At 45.2% G+C, this 16,094-nt stretch overlaps 3 protein-coding genes across 4 annotated transcripts in view; 2 read left to right on the forward strand and 1 right to left on the reverse strand.

Moving 5' to 3' along the window:
- The window catches only part of LOC117774552 (vang-like protein 1), a 31,565-nt gene extending 27,320 nt beyond the window's left edge, over positions 1 to 4,245 (forward strand). For both annotated transcript variants that reach the window (XM_034607064.1, XM_034607073.1), the window contains exons 7-9: positions 1,035 to 1,182; positions 1,284 to 1,518; positions 1,701 to 4,245. In XM_034607064.1, the coding sequence (XP_034462955.1) occupies positions 1,035 to 1,182; positions 1,284 to 1,518; positions 1,701 to 1,961 (644 nt within the window). In that variant the 3' untranslated portion in view covers positions 1,962 to 4,245. The remainder of the gene's footprint in view (positions 1 to 1,034; positions 1,183 to 1,283; positions 1,519 to 1,700) is intronic.
- A 1,462-nt stretch (positions 4,246 to 5,707) lies between these two features.
- On the reverse strand, positions 5,708 to 11,073 carry LOC117774746 (calsequestrin-2-like). Its single transcript, XM_034607374.1, has 12 exons — positions 10,571 to 11,073; positions 9,743 to 9,827; positions 9,495 to 9,595; positions 8,878 to 8,986; positions 8,010 to 8,083; positions 7,403 to 7,533; positions 7,255 to 7,300; positions 7,074 to 7,128; positions 6,594 to 6,694; positions 6,441 to 6,515; positions 6,073 to 6,368; positions 5,708 to 6,042 (listed from the first exon to the last, which is right to left on the reverse strand). Exons 1-11 carry the CDS (start codon positions 10,811 to 10,813, stop codon positions 6,159 to 6,161), a joined length of 1,230 nt encoding a protein of 409 aa, XP_034463265.1. The 5' UTR covers positions 10,814 to 11,073; the 3' UTR covers positions 5,708 to 6,042; positions 6,073 to 6,158.
- Positions 11,074 to 11,475: 402 nt separating this feature from the next.
- poglut1 (protein O-glucosyltransferase 1) lies at positions 11,476 to 15,557 on the forward strand. The gene is made up of 12 exons (XM_034607385.1): positions 11,476 to 11,628; positions 11,968 to 12,058; positions 12,351 to 12,494; positions 12,613 to 12,748; positions 12,840 to 12,961; positions 13,293 to 13,352; positions 13,451 to 13,550; positions 13,668 to 13,726; positions 13,844 to 14,011; positions 14,132 to 14,188; positions 14,373 to 14,732; positions 14,875 to 15,557. Exons 1-11 carry the CDS (start codon positions 11,556 to 11,558, stop codon positions 14,527 to 14,529), a joined length of 1,167 nt encoding a protein of 388 aa, XP_034463276.1. The 5' UTR covers positions 11,476 to 11,555; the 3' UTR covers positions 14,530 to 14,732; positions 14,875 to 15,557.
- Positions 15,558 to 16,094: the final 537 nt, after the last annotated feature.

Below are 16,094 nucleotides of genomic sequence, written 5' to 3' on the forward strand. Positions count from 1 at the left end.
CCCTTAAGTGTACTCAAGCTTCGGTTAAGTGCACTAACTTGACTCGCTCGTCCTTTTTTCTGCTGCCATTTGTCTCCCTCCTTTCTTCAACCTCCTCGCAAATATGAGTGGGAGACGCTGGTGGAGAAGGCTGATGAATCAATAGCTATTACTCCGCCCGTCTCATCTATTTCTCTCGTGTCAGTTCCTCCTTCATTTTCATCCTTCTGCAGGGACCTCTCCATCTCTTTCTCTCAGTCTCATTCTCTCAATCTCGTTCTCTCGCTTCTCTCTTACTTCCCGCTCCTACTTGTCGTTCTCAAGCCGCACGACTCAAACCCGAGGACAGACTAAAGCCTTTCCTTAACTGAAGAGTGGTGAAGCCTCAATAACACTGAATCCAAATGGGTTTATCTCATTTTATGATGCCCAACAAGATGAACTTTCCTAGTATCTATTTCTAAATCCTTCCGACCAGTGGGGGTTTAAACAAAACGCATATATGAGAAATTCAAAGTTTACCTCTATGGCCTCTCACCGTAACATTAATCACCCATAAATCTCATCCAGCTGCAGGAACACCAAGAACAGGGACGGCTGAGAACTCCCCCCTCTCCGTTCATGAATTATTCTGTTTATGAACGATCTCTACCCCACATTAATAATTCAGCTGCTCAGCCGTCTCTTAACCTGCATCAACATCAGACAGAGTTCATCAGCAGCCCCCCCCCCCCCCCCCCCCCCCCGTCCTCATTCCAAAAACCTAAACTTCTGAAGTTCACGTTTATTTAAAACAAGGGCCGGCTCCTCCCGAAGGCCCCGAGCGGCCGAGTAATGGGAGTGTTTGAATATCAGTGTTTTCGTGCTCGGGTCAATTTACAAACTACAGCTTTGTGTGGCTTTTCCTTTCAGCTGCTGGGTTTGTGATATTAGGATTTACAGATGTGCAGTAATAATCTCCCCCTCTGCTCTGAATGTAGCTTGTTTCCTCACATTGCACTTTCTGTCCTCTTCACTCCTTTCCAGCATCTAACTGTGTCTTTTTCCCCCGACAGGCCCGGGGAACAACGCAGCAGCGGGTCTCGCCCACTCCCAGTCCCGAGCGATGATCGCGGCCGCTGCCCGTCGCAGAGACTCCAGCCACAACGAGCTGTACTACGAGGATGCGGAGCACGAGAGGCGTGTCCGCAAACGCAAAGCACGGTGAGTGACACTGTGGAAAAGGGGTCAGAGGTTTTAGCCCAGGGCAGAGGAAGCATCGTGTTTCAAGTTCAAATCCTAATCTAAGCTTCGTTTCCTCCCAGTCTGGTGGTGGCAGTAGAGGAGGCGTTCACACATATCAAGCGCATGCAGGAGGAGGAGCAGAAGAAGGCTCCCGGGGACGTGATGGACCCGCGGGAGGCGGCGCAGGCCATCTTCCCCTCCATGGCTCGGGCCCTGCAGAAGTACCTGCGGACCACCAAGCAGCAGCACTGCCACAGCATGGAGAGCATCCAGCAGCACCTGGCCTTCTGCATCACCAACAACATGACGCCCAAGGTCAGGACCACACGACGCTCACAATACTTTAAATGTCCAATCGCGCCGCTGTGACGCAATCGGCCTTGTTCTGGATAATCCTCATAACCAGGAAACTAGTGCTCATGTAAACGTTCTCACTGACACGTGTTCTTGTTCTTAGACGTGACACCGTCGTGTTTCTCTCCATTCCTCCCTCTCAGGCCTTTCTGGAGAGCTACCTGAACCCGGGTCCGACCCTGCAGTACAGCCGCGACCACTGGATGGCGCGCCAGTGGACGCTGGTCAGCGAGGTGTCGGTCACCAGCGGCCTGAACGACGGCACCATCTTCCTGCTCAAGTGTGTGGACTTCAGCTTGGTGGTGACGTGCAAGAGGATCCCCTACATCCAGATGTCGGAGGAATTCATCGACCCCAAGTCTCACAAGTTTGTGCTGCGGCTACAGTCTGAAACCTCCGTGTAGGACCACGCTTTAACTCCTCACTTTGTTTTTGTATTGCTCTCAAATGTTTTCATTTTGGGTTTGCAGTTTTTATTTTTACTTTTTTGGAATTTTTATATATTATATATGAATCTATATATCACACACATGTTTGAATATATTGATCTTTTTACGTTTGATTGGGATGAAAAGAAGAATCAGCACAGGACTGTGTTCACAGGAGTTTGGATGCGTGGACTTGTGTGCACGTACTTTATGTATGTGTGTGTGTGTGTGTGTGTGTCACAATCACTCATTCCTTTTGTGTTTGAGATGCTGGAGTCAAACGAGATGGGAACATTGGAGGATTCTGACGTCCCCACAGAGACTTGTTTGTTTTGCCTCTGTCACTTTATATCCAGGGGACAGACAGAAAGAATCTCAAAGAACTGGATGGAAAAGACTCGGATTTTCATATTTGAAGCGCACGACAAATATCTCCCCTCCTCTGCCATCTCGTCTACAACATTTGAAAGTATCTGGATGCTTTAAATGGATTTCTTCCTCTTGAAAACCCCCCAAAAGAGAAAGAAACTAAATTTCAATCAGATTTTGCATTAAATGCACATTGATGTGTGTTTGTGAATGAGAAGTAAAGGCTTTTCATTTCAAGTTCTGGAATGAATCGTCTCATCCTGCTCTGAAAGGACGTTGGACTGTTTCCCTTTTCTCGTGACTCCTTCAGGACGTCTTCACTGCTCTGGATCGGCCTTCGTGCCACACTTGAGATGTCAGCCTTCGACATGTAGAACACTTCCACCCTTTTATTTGGATGACTTGGTTTGTTTTGGTGCACGATTCCTCTCCAGGTGCAACGGAAGTATTTCCACTCCAGTGGGGAAACAACACGCTGAGTTCAAACACCTGGGTGAACGCAAAATGAACCAGAAGAGACACACTTGGATGGATACGTGGCCACAAACGTTTGCCCTGCCTCCTCGGTTCAGTGACCTGCTCAGGGCCTTCACGTCCAACGCACCTGCCCGACATGATGGGGGGGGGGCAGCGAGGACGAGCGACACAACAATGTCAAAAACTACTGACGCCTCCAGACCAGAGCCTGTTATTTGAATACTGTCCAGTCTAGAGGATTAATATGGTCAATTTTAATATATTTCCACAATAACAACAGAATCGTGTTCCCTTCATCATTCAGCTCTCAGTAATGAAAGACTTCCTGATGATTTTCACATTAAAAGCCCGCTTATAAAAGAGGTTCTGCCAGATATTTATACCTTTTATTTCACAGAGAAACAGGAAGTACAGGACGAGAGCCAGAGAGATGACAGATCCTCAGAGATCAAGTTGAGTTTATACTGGGTTTATCGAGACAAAGGAAACTAAACACCTGTTTCTCTCTCCCACTGAGACAACAAGAGAATTTACTGTATTTAAAGTAGGATTTTAATGTTTGGGGGCAAACCTGTAAAATATGTAAGAGATGATAATGTCTGAACAGTCGGAGCTGGGTGGAAACAGGGTGGAACCTGCCTCGCAACTGGACCGGCTGGTTTTCCTCTCCGCCCGTCTCCCACAACAAACACGCTCACAGGGAATCTCTCCATTCAGGAGGGATTTCCTCTGTTGTTGTTATTATTTCTTTCGCCAGAACACAGAGAAATGAAGCTAATGGCACTTAAAAGACACTTTATCATCCTAATAGTTTGACCCAATAGAATGACTCAATCTGTCAACTCAGCAGAAGAGAATCCCTCTGATAAACATGCTAATGCTGTCTGGCTGTGCCCTACTGCCCCCTGGCTGGTAAACAGAGTACTGTCGGTTTATCTGCCTGAGGGAAGCTTTAAGGTGAAGATTCACACAGAAGCCCAATCTCTCTGTTCCCTGCAGCTGTCAAAACATCTGGAAACAACTGGACAAAGCACGTCCTGCTGTTTCCTCTTCAATCTCTTTGACCTGCACCTGCCACTGGTCGTATTTTGAACCTACTGACATGTCAACTTTGTATGAAACCTCCTGTTTTTACACTGTATCTATTTATGTAAACATGCACGTTTCTATGTATGTATGTATATGTGTGTGTGTGTGTGTGTGTGTGTGTGTGTTCCATATGACGACACCCCCACCCCCCACCACCCCTCCCCTCCTCATCCCCACCATCTGTCACGCCGTTGCCAGGTTACAGTCCCGTGTCACGTTTACGTCGGACAGCTTGATGATGATCATGTGACGTTGCAATGTAAGACATGTTTCACACTCTCAGCATTTGTTAAGAAAATAAACATTTTTATGAACATTTGTAAAACTGCAGTATGTCGTTGTATTCTGCAGCAAATACGTCCGATAGAGAAAAAGTTGTATTACACTGACAACATGGTTAGTTAGTGGAAGTTAACTTAACCCAAGACTGTTTATCTGTAGTTCACAGTTCATAATACATAATAATACATTCATTTGCTATTTAATTTATCCCATTATCCCAGAAAACTGACATTTATATCCTGAGATAATGAGATAACAAACTTTTCAGCTTCCACAGAAAACAGACTTTTACGATTGATGATTGTATTTGTTGCATTTTCCCTCCAAACAAACGATAAACTGCGAAGCTGAAGTGAGAAAGTCTACAGCACCAATAGTTGTTTTAAAATGTGTGTATTTCAAATCGATTTTTCTCTTTTAATGGCTCAGTTTCCCTTGTACAGTTTCTTTCCTCCGGTCGTAATCCTCAGCATCTCTGTATGCACTCGTCTCTCGCTCCAGCTCGAGGCTGCTCACGCTCACCTCTGTCGCTGCCCATTAAGTGTCTGCTGCCGCCGTCTGACACGCCAGAGCAGAACTTCCCCTTCTCCTCTTTGGGCCCCTGTTAGGTGGCGTTTTGTTGTCATCCAGCTCAGGTGGTAATTGGCTGTCAGAGCTGCGCGGCCAGGCCTCGTGGATAAATGAAAGTCAGTGTCAGTGTCCTGCGCCGAAAACGAACAAGCTCATCCCTGCGTGAGCCCGGAGGCAGCGAGGCCGGCTGTCGGAGCTCATCTGTCCTCGGTTTATTCCCCCTCCCGTGCCCACCTGATGCATTCTGGGCCGAGGCGAGGAGGAGGGAGACGGACGGAGAGGGAAATGAGGAGCATTTGCATCTAAATGGAATGTTTTTCCTTCCCTTCATTCCTCCCTCTCTATCTCTTGGGTAATGAGTTGGTTATGTGCGGATCAAGGCATGAACAGAAATGGCTGCAGCTTCTTTGGGGTTTAGTTGTGTCACACCTGACACCTTCTCTTGTCCTGGTTCTTTGCTGTTTTACATTGAACCTGTCAAGTGTGTGAGAGAGGGATCAGTGTTAATGCCCTCTGTAAACGCAGTGCACATGTAAGACACCCTCACACTTGATGCTCACACGTCTGCTTCTTCTTCCTCATGACAGTGTGACATGTCCTCAAGTCCCAGTTAAATGCACAGATCGACACCCACTGATCTGTCTGTGGATTATGTGTGAACGCTGCACCGCGCTGCATCCCATCCTCTTGCATGGCCCCTGTTTTATCATTTATTCCCGTCCAGTGGTTCAGCAGCGTGTAGGACCCCCGGTGGACACCCTGTGATCCCCCAGCCTCACTGTCCACGTCCCTGCTCCCATTAGGGGGCAAAACAGCGCTGAATTATTCACTGGTGTTTGAATAATTCAAGGTGATCAATCCAAGGGGGAGAAAATCTGCCAATCTGCCGTCTCTAGCGTCAGTGTGCAGCTTGGTAATGAGGGAGAGAAGTGAAGTGTGTGTTCGTAGAATATTTATTTAGACTCTTACTGCTTTATAAAGCTCTTAATGGTCTTAGTTATTGATCATATTTGCTTTTACCACATGAACCCTGGAGAACCCACCTTAGAGCAGAGAGCCCTTATAGCACATAAGCACATTATATTAATTGTATGTAGGTTTTATACAAATAGAGTCTGATTGATTCTCACTCACACATCAGATGTAAATCACAGTAAAAGATGTACTTTTATTGGCTGCAATCACAAAACGTACTTTAGATACTTTCCTTCAATGCCGTTTTATGTTCTGACTGTTAAAGTTTCATATATTTACTGAGTTAATCACAACACTTATGACCTTTAATCGGTTCTGTTTTAACAGCCTAACTAATTCATCTACTATCAACAATCTGTTTCTAATGTGCCAGTCAAGTTGACCCATGTCTGAACCGTGAGGACTTTCAGTTTAGTCGTCACCGTCATCGTCACCTTCTTGGTCGTGACTTTCGTAGATGTCCTCCTCGACGTAGCTGTCGGAGTCTTCCTGGTCATCGGCAGACTCGTCATCGTCCTCGGTGTTCACCCTCCCTGACAGGACGTCCTCTATCCAGTCCTCCAGCTCCTCCGCTGTGGGCAAGTCCTCGTCGTTGGACATGTCCAGCCACACGCTGTCCGCCTGGAACACACAGGAGGGTCAACGCAGACGGTAAAAACACTTGATGCAGTGAGATTCTTACTCTTAACTTACATCTGTTACGTTGACAACACCGATTTGAGGACGAAACAGGTCCAACTTGAAGGTTTTCTCCCAGTAGGTGGTCAGCTGGAGGGACAAGACAAACCAGGTTCACACAGAGTACAGATGTATCTTTAGAAATGTGATCTAATGATGAGGCAGAACCAGAGGGAAGTCGTCAGGGTCGATCCAGACGATGCTGAGTTCTGGGTTGTTGGTGTTGTCTCTGGCTACGTCTTTCAGGATCTCCAGGAACTCATAACCATCTGTGAATAACAGAGCAGAGGAACCTCAGCCGTGACCTTGACCTTTAACCTTTGACCACCCAGATCTCAACAGTTAATCCGTGAGTCTAAGTAAAAAACTGAAAAGATTTCCTGTTCTTACGATGTTCACAAGACCTTCAACCACCGAAGCCCAATTAATTCATCTTTGAGTCCTGAACTGAATGTTTGTACCAAATTTAGAGAAATTTCCTCAAGAGATATCAGGTTCACAAGAGCAGGAGGAACAGATGAAAGCACCAACGTACATACATTCAGAAAACCTGAATCAAAATGCCTCCGACTGCTACACAGAGGCAAAATAAAAAGACAATTAACAGTGGAACCAAAAGGCTGAAAGCTCTGAGCTCGAGGTCCAGACCTGGATCTTCTTCCTCAGCAAATGCAACGATATGTATTCCATCCATGTCGTCTTCCTGGAAACAGAGTTTACAGTAAAAGATCTGATTCACAGTCTGAGAATATTCTCCAAATTCATCATCATGTGGCAGCTCTAACAAGTTTGAATCAATTCAGTGAAAATACACTAAGCAATGACTCACCCACGTCTCAAACATATTCTCTGCCCGGAGCTTCCTCAGTGTCGCCCTGTGAACAACACCTTCTCATCAATACACACCACAATGTGTGAGCTTCTTTTTATAGCTATTTAAAATCTCCCTTAAATGATAGAAACGGTTAGAAATCAACCTTCGGTGCTGGTTGACGAACTCGACGATCTCCATCTCTGTCAGAGGTCGGCCCGGCAGGACGGCAGGCTCCTCCATAAACGGCTCATAGAAATTCACCTCGTTCATCTTGAGAGAGAGATGTTTGGAAACCTAGAAAAAACAATAAAGTGCTGATGGTGGATAAAAAGGTGTCGGGGGGGGGGGGGGGGGGACAGTTGTTAACGAGGTTCCTGTGTTTTATTGTGGAGTTGTTGTCCTCGTGTCTTTGTGGGTTTTTCTATGAGCACTCCTGAGTAAGTGTAAATGCTTGTGTCTGTGTGTTGACCCTGCTACACGCTGGTGACTTGGGGGGGTCGTATCCCGCCTCTCGCCCGCTGGCAGCAGGGATTAGATCCCCCGACCCTCGGAGGATAAGCGGTATAGATAATGGATGGATAATGGATGGAGAGAATGGATATAGGATTAACAGCTTCACATTTTCTGTACAAATATAAGAGCAGTAAATCGTCTCATTGAGCCTTTGGCAAGAAAGCAAATAGTCATATTCCCCATAATGTTAATACTGTTGGAAAGCGATGTGTACGTGAGACAAATCAAAGGATTTAATTCTGTTCATGAAGACTTACAGATTTATCAAATGTAGCAAAGAACTTGATGTAAGGTTGAAAACGCTCTGAGGCCTCCTGGAAAGCTCTGAAGTCTGCGAGGGAGAGAGAGAAACTCAGTGAGAAACACAGAGAGTCAAGTGAAACAGACGTTCATTCACATTCTGCTCGCGTTCTTCACAGAATCTCCAGTATTATCAGGGAGGGGAACTCTTTTCATTCAATTTCCCGTCATGATTGAACGGTCGTCACCCTTGTAACAAAGTCTCCCTCAATACAGTTTTATACGCTGGTAACTCGCTCGTGGCTCAACAAGGTCACCGCCAAGGGCCGACCTATCACAGGGCAGAGATAGGCTCCCTAATGAAACTTCATGCCTCTGTCATATTGGACCAGATAACATCGTCCTGCACAGAATCTCACTTTTTCTACCTTTTTTTGAGAGGAGCTATAATTGCAGTTTGACCCACTAGGCAGGAGCTATTTAGAGCTTCTCATGGGGCCGAGCGAGAGTCTGGAATCAGGTTTCCCTTTAGTACCCAGTTAGGATACATGGCACTAATGGCCATCTAGAGGCTGATGGAGCCGCATTAGCCTCTAGACCCCATTAGAGCCGAGGGAAGCAATGGAGGCGACTTTAGTGGAGAGCGAGATGTATTTCTGATCCATTACACGTTCTCCGTCTGTGGAAATGCAAACACAAGTGCATTAATTTACTCGTTTGCAGGGTCTGGATTCAGGGGCTGCATCCTGTGGAGGACGCGGTCTACCCAGCCCATATAGACCGCTAAGGCCCAAATGAGACGGTCCGGAGGATTTCCACGATCGGAGTCACCGCCTCCGAACTGAGACACAGCTCGAGACACACACCACATGGAGATAAACTAACATGAGTCTTCTCCCTTAAAGTAGCCGATGAGGCGGATGTCCTCCTCCATTCTCTCAAAGGCTCGCAGCTCCATGGCATTGTTGATCATTTCCACCGGGTCCTCCAGCACCTGGGGGGCAGTACAACACAGGTAGGATGGATGCAGAAGAAACACAGTAAGGCTCAAAGCAATGGTTCCACATTTTGGGAAATACACGTATTTGTGTTCTTGACGGAAGTAACACCGCTCCCATGTGGCCTGTTGAGTGTGAAGCCCCAACCAGGAGCGATTTCAATCGGTTTAGCAAAATGAAACAGCAGGAAACTGCTAAAGACTCATTTTTACCTTTACAAATGAAAATATCTTTATACGTCCTTTACGCTGGCATGGTTGTTAAGCAACACATCCACTAGAGGGCAGCAAAGAGTCCAGCCTACCAGTCTACCTCTGGGCAACCATTTCTTTACTTGTATGAAAATGTCAGAGATCTTCTTTTTTGGGTAAAAGAACATGAATGTTTTTCCTGCTGGAAGTTGAGTTACTGTGAATTACATCATTTATAAGTATTTAATGAGGCTGCAGCTCTTAACTGCCTGAGGATTCCTTCACTTCATGAGAGAATCCATTCTCTACTCACATCCAACAGGAACTCCACCAGTGTGTCTGCTGAGAGCTCGCCGTCGAACTCAATGACGCGGTCATCTTTGAAAACGTACAAGCTGCCCACCTCCTCCAGACCTAAAGACAGGAGACGTCTGAGTCTTTAAGAAAGATGTTACTGCCATAATGATAAAAGTACATTCAGTGTATCAGGAGTGTGCAGGGACAGGAACGTCAGGAGTCTCTAATTTTTGTCGTAGAATAGAGACCGAGTTCTACTCATACCCAGTTTTCTGGCGACCTTGGCGTCCCTCTGGGAGTCGACCATCCCAAAACCGATGTCCTTGTTCTCCAGGACCTGAGCTGTGAGCTGTTGTTCACACAGAAAAACGTCAGAGCAATTAACAAACTGAGCCATAAATATTATCTTGTTTAATACACTGATCCACAGAAACTTGTCTTTGACATCCTTGATGGATGTCGAGCTCTAATTAACAGATTGACCTAGAATCCATATCCCTGGATGTTTGTGAACCACAGAGGAGCGAGAATAATGGGAATAAAACCACTGCTGCAGTTTCAGAGAGTGTGAAGGTAAAACACTGACTCTGTGAAACGAACAATGAGAAACTCAACATCTGCTGAAAACAAAATGACTTATGACAAGTTAGAGTTGTATCTGAGTGTTATAGATTATCTGTGACATTAAAGGTTGCCTTTATCATGGCAGTTGTGACAGGGATGAGGGAGGGAGGATGAAGGGATGAGGGTTAAAGTAAGGGATGAAGAGTTGAGTGAGGTGGGATGAATGGATGAGGGAGGGAGGGAGGGAGGATGAAGGGATGAGGGTTAGGATAAGGGATGAAGAGTTGAGGGAGGGAGGATGAATGGAATGTCTGTAGGAAAAAGATGGCTGGAAGAATCTAAGACAAAGGGAACATTGTTGACAAGGTATACGTCAGCTTGACCTGGTTCCTGGACTGAATTTAACTCTTTAACTTCATTAATTGATCTTTAAAACAGTACATGATTAATTCATCATATATAAAGTTAGATACTACTTATAATAATAATATATAAAGGGGGACTCGTTGGAAAGGATTCTCCTCTTACCTCCAGCACCAGCTCCGTCATCTGGAACCTCTTCTGCAGACCCTTGTTGGCCGGCAGCGGCTCGTGGTAGAACAGACACAGCAGGTCGAACCTCTTCAGAGCCTTCTTGTAGTTGCGCTCGCTCACGTCCAGCACTCTGTCCTTCCCGTCGAAGTTGGGGAACTCCAGACCTTCCTCGGCCCTGCAGAGGAAGAACTGGTGGAGGCAGAGGCCGGAGAGGAGAAGAAGCCAGATGTGCAGCATTGTTGATCCAGGTGTTTGTAAGATGGAGAAATCAAAGAAGCTGTGGAACTTGAAAAGATCCGAGTTGAAATCTTCCCTCAGGTTTGATCTCCACTATCTCTTTATCAAACATGAAATACCCTCTCTCATAGTTTCTCTCTCTCTTGCTCCTTTGACATCATTTCTCCTCCACCTGTCGCCTGTCTCCTCCTCTCTCCGTCACACACCATCACTGGACAAATCTCAGGAGACTCCATCGCCTCTTTTTCTCGAGAACGTTTAAAGGACGCCCCTTCATGAGGCTCGTGCCCTGAAATCATTTCAGAAATGAGAGAAGCTTTGGAATCAGCTGTTTCATCAGCAGTGTCAGTGTCTATCAGGGAGAATAATTAGGATCTTTGGCTGTGCAGTGGGAAATGATGTTTTATGCTTTGCACAGACATTGTGGGGGGCAGGGGCTCAGAATTATTCATAAAAATAAAGTTCAATACAGTTGCACATCTTTTAGTTCCACATGTATTCATTTAAATACACATGAGTGTGTTTAATACTCAACAGATGGTCCTGCATTCATCACAAGAACAAGTCAGTGTTCAATAGTGATGAAAAGGGAGAGATAGAAAAAAACAGAAACATATATAAAGATTACGGTAAATTAATTTTGTTGCGCATTACCGTACTGACGGCTCCAGGCAGAACTGACAGATCGCAGATGGCAGGTTTCGTCCTGCTCCTCAGACAGAAGTAGAGGATCAACAGAAACATGGAGCGGGTTTGGCTGTGCAGCGTTTCAACGCTGTGGCTGATTTACGGTTTATTCTCGGTCGCTGCTGCAGGTAACGAACACGTGAACAACTCGTCAACACGTTCACGGGAACAACGAGACTCCGCCGCGCTGTGTTGGACTGTTTCCCCCGAGATAACTCCACTTTACGGGCTCACCAGCTAGCCTGCGAGCTAACATGCTAGCTAGCCTGCGAGCTAAGTTGTGGGAAAAAGTTGGAGCTTCCGCTAAAAGCAGCAGAGAAAATGAGATTTGTGTTCGTGTTGTTTCGTTTCTTAAAGATGACATGAGGCAGGCAGGATGAAGGAAGACATTAGAATACAAAGTGGATCCGGATCAGTGTTGGTACCATTTGAAAACCTCCGCTCACGTGTGTTTGTTACTGTCTCAGGCAAAGAGTGGAGGAAGATGAGAGAAACCGTATCTGAGGCTGTGGGAGGATTCGCTGCCTGCAGCCCTGTGAACTGCAGCTGCCACCTGACGTGAGTGTCCAGCTCAATGTTAATAATCAGGCTGTTATCATCCATTACATGACTTCACACTTAGGTTCTTCTAATCACAACGAAACAAGAACTACCAATAAGTCTGTAAAGCAAAGTGGTCATTACCTGTCAAGTCACCACACTTTTGTTTTGCACAGACACAGATATATTAATATCATTTTCCTGCTGGTTGGGTCACATGGGAAACCTCCGGAATCCTCCCTTCACACCTCATCAGCCCATGTTCCCCTTGATTGTGATCCGGGACACGTGTCTGTGGTTTCTGTTCCAGTGTCCTACAGCAGGACCTGCGGCCCTTTAAAGGACGCATCTCTGAGGACTTCATGGCTGCGACTGTCCAGAGAGGAGTGGGCACACACTACCAGATCATCGACCACAAGTTGTACAGGGAACACAACTGCATGTTCCCCGCCAGGTAAAGATAAAGTTTAAACTAAACAGACTTACTTCCAATTCGTTAAAACCTACTTGAATGCTGTTTTCAGACCAGCAGCTCTTCTACATGTGTACATGTGTGTGCTCATGGTGTTCAGGTGCAGTGGAGTGGAGCATTTCATCCTGGAGCTGATCGATAGGTTACCTGATTTAGAGATGGTGGTAAACGTCAGAGATTACCCTCAAGTCCCCAAGTGGGTGCAGCCGACCCTGCCTGTCTTCTCTTTCAGTAAGGTCAGACTGGAACAGTACTTACATGCACGTATTCAGGAATATTTATTGACTAGATGCAGTAACTGCTCATGTGTATGTTTGATGTGAGTAGACCTCCGACTACCAGGACATCATGTATCCTGCGTGGACGTTTTGGGAGGGCGGACCTGCCGTGTGGCCCATATACCCCACAGGTCTGGGGAGGTGGGACCTGATGAGGGACGACCTCAAAAAGTAAGATTCATCACTTATCAAGGAGACGACCAGAAAAATGAATATGCCAATGAAGTCGATAACAGAATCAGTGTGTGCAAGTTTTCTTTGTGTTTGGATTAATAATCAAACAAAACAAATGTGATGGACATTTATCACCAACTTCTGCATTTTAGAGACAGATGATCTCACAGGTTAATTAATTAGAAGATCAATTATTTGGCAGAATAATTGCCAAATAGTTTTTTAGGTAATATGTTAAATATTATTTATATAATATATATATATATATATATATTATATAAAAGAATATTTTTGGTTTTTGCTTAATTAAAATGTTGTGCATTTCCAGGTCAGCAGCTCAGTGGCCGTGGACGAAGAAAGAGTCTAAAGGATTCTTCAGAGGCTCCCGGTCAGTCCTGGAAATTCACTAGTTTGTGTCAGTTATCTGAGGTTTTCTACCATTTTTGTTTTCCGAGCTGATTTGTCTTCTTTCTGTCTCGTTGACAGGACCAGTCCAGAGCGAGACCCGCTGATCCTCCTGTCCAGAGACGCTCCAGAGCTGGTGGATGCAGAGTACACGAAGAACCAGGCCTGGAAGTCTGAGAAGGTCAGACACACTGAAACTACACTGAGGCCAAATACAGTCATATTAGTTATAAAGCTATAGGATGTCACAGGTGATCAGCGCTGATAGTTCACTGATCATGTTGCCTCTCTGCCATAGGACACACTAGGGAGTCCTGCAGCCAAAGAAATCCCATTGGTCGATCACTGCAAATACAAGTAAGTGACCACGTTGTAAAGCAGGAATTTCTAAACACAACATGTTACCTGCTGAAATGTTTGTGTAGCTTTGTGAAGAATCAACGATATGACGCAGCTTCTTTCCACGTCTCTCAGGTATTTATTCAACTTCCGCGGCGTGGCAGCCAGCTTCCGCCTCAAACATCTCTTCCTCTGTGGTTCTCTGGTGTTTCACGTGGGGGATGAGTGGCAGGAGTTTTTTTACGCTCAGCTCAAGCCCTGGGTTCACTACATCCCCGTCAAGCAGGACCTCTCAGATGTCAGGTACCTCGACTCGTCTCAGTTACACAGGCACTTCATTAAACTCATAAAGAAATGTAGTATTTGGATGAATGTAATCAATACTGAAGGTGTGATGTGTATTTCCATGATCTGTGTCCTCAGGGAGCTTCTACAGTTTGTCAGAGAGAACGATGCCATCGCACAGGAGATCGCCTCAAGGTAACACATCATATTTAATGAAAGGGTTTTGATGGATTGTTGCTGCTTTCAGAAATGAGCTCCTCCAGAGTTCATGTCTGATAAAGGCTTTACTGAAGCATATTCTCCTCCTGGAGCTACATCTACTTAAGCTCCTGTCACAAATCCAATCTGTGTCTGAATCTGTTTCTCCTCCTCCCTACAGGGGTAAAGAATTCATCCTCAACCATCTGCGGATGGAGGATGTTTCCTGCTACTGGGAGAAACTTCTCACCGAGTTCAGCCGTCTTCTCACCTACAAACCCAAGAGAAAGAGCGACTACAACCAGATCGTCCACAGACCCAGGAGGACGGAGCTGTGAGGTTCTGCAGAGAGAATCTCCAGATAGTGAATGTAATTCCTCCAGCACAACATATGATTGAATGAAATCACACTACAGTATTTTTAGACACATTTATTTCTGATGACGTCAGTGTTTTAGTCTCATAGATGTCGTGAATGTAGTTTACTGAGTTTACCTTCAAGTGCCACTCTTTTGCCAAAACTTCATCGACCATTTTTCTGGTTGTTTTTCTGTCGACTGTCACCAGCAAAGAAACGTCCACGTTAAAGGAACATTCCACTGATTTTACCAGTCGATTTAAGGCAGTTTACTTCTCGTGTAAGACAGTAAAACAGTTGTATGTTTTCTGTGGCTCTGGAGGAGGAGAAAATACTCTACAGTACTCTTTTTACTGCAGAGTGTATTTATAAACTCGGAGTGGAAGGTGTGAAATATGTGGCAGTAGGAGTCGAATGAAAAAACAACAGTTACATTATGGGAAATGCAGGATTCCACTTTTAAAGTTAGTAAAAGTCTTGATAAGTTGATTTCTGCCTGTTGAATTTGTTCTGGTGAGTGTTTAAGGCCTATATATCTTTACTTGATGCAACGTCCCCCTCTGCTGGACAACTGGAGACACTGCAGACAACTGTCACCATCACATCCTTACACTGCATAAATGTTATTTATGCAAACGATGCAATACCAATGTCACTGTCTATTATTAAAGTGGCTCTGACACAACTTGGTTCATAACTTGAAAGCACAAAGGAATGTGACATTCCACACAAAGTGTCAACAGTCACAGAAGAAGTTATTTTGAAATGTGGCCTTTTATACAGAATCTTTGTGTGTGTTGAGAGATGACGTGTGAATGACACAGGACAGGGGTGAATATGTTGTAGTATTCACGTTGTTCTGTGAACCAGCAGAAGTCTGTGTCCTTTTGTACAGACGTGTGGTAAAGACGGTACGTGCCAATGTTGACCAACACGCTGTGATCACGTGACGTCCATGTTGTTGTGCTGCAGTTTTGTTTTTGTGCCAATAAACTGTTTGGTTCTCAAAATGTCCTGCTGAAGTTTTTTATTATTACTGTGACGTTTCCTAAACCTACACGTTTTAACTGATCTCTGTCGTATCCAGTCCAACCTTTGCTTCACCTGCAATTTATATTCAATCAGATGTTTCCTGTCATTGCTTTGTCATTAATGTGTAACTTCTTTTTTATTTATTAATATATTATTCTTCTGGCCAAGTTAGGTAGGCTGGACGACTGGAAACTCATTAATCTCTCTCTCTCTTTCTCTGCGTTCATGCGTGTGGTCTCATAAACGGCACCTCGTCCCCCCTTCGTCTTCATTTTTACATGCTTTCATTTTTCTCCTCTATTTACCAAAAAGCCCCCTAAACTCATAAACTCCCGACCACTCTCATCACAAGCTACAGTTTATATAATTATAACAAAATATCTGATTTATTAAAGAAGGGATGATGTCTGTTTCTGTACAAGAAGCTTCTTTCACTCACTGTGTCGAGGAGAGATTGTTATCGCTCCTCTGTTGTTGCTCTCTCTCTCTCTCTCTCTCTCTCTCTCTCTCTCT

This window comes from Hippoglossus hippoglossus, chromosome 2 (genome assembly GCF_009819705.1).
Source record: "Hippoglossus hippoglossus isolate fHipHip1 chromosome 2, fHipHip1.pri, whole genome shotgun sequence".
Classification (NCBI taxonomy): Eukaryota; Metazoa; Chordata; class Actinopteri; order Pleuronectiformes; family Pleuronectidae; genus Hippoglossus; species Hippoglossus hippoglossus.

What these genes read in the sequence shown, in the direction of transcription:
- LOC117774746 (XM_034607374.1), bottom strand. Translation starts at nt 10,813, where the DNA reads ATGCTGCACATCTGGCTTCTTCTCCTCTCCGGCCTCTGCCTCCACCAG. An exon ending in CAAGGTCGCCAGAAAACTGG is followed by an intron (nt 9,596 to 9,742) that starts GTATGAGTAGAA and finishes TCCTGTCTTTAG; the next exon opens with GTCTGGAGGAGGTGGGCAGC. An exon ending in TGCTGAGGAAGAAGATCCAG is followed by an intron (nt 6,695 to 7,073) that starts GTCTGGACCTCG and finishes TGTTATTCACAG; the next exon opens with ATGGTTATGAGTTCCTGGAG.
- poglut1 (XM_034607385.1), top strand. Translation starts at nt 11,556, where the DNA reads ATGGAGCGGGTTTGGCTGTGCAGCGTTTCAACGCTGTGGCTGATTTAC. An exon ending in GGATTCTTCAGAGGCTCCCG is followed by an intron (nt 13,353 to 13,450) that starts GTCAGTCCTGGA and finishes TCTCGTTGACAG; the next exon opens with GACCAGTCCAGAGCGAGACC. An exon ending in CAGGACCTCTCAGATGTCAG is followed by an intron (nt 14,012 to 14,131) that starts GTACCTCGACTC and finishes CTGTGTCCTCAG; the next exon opens with GGAGCTTCTACAGTTTGTCA.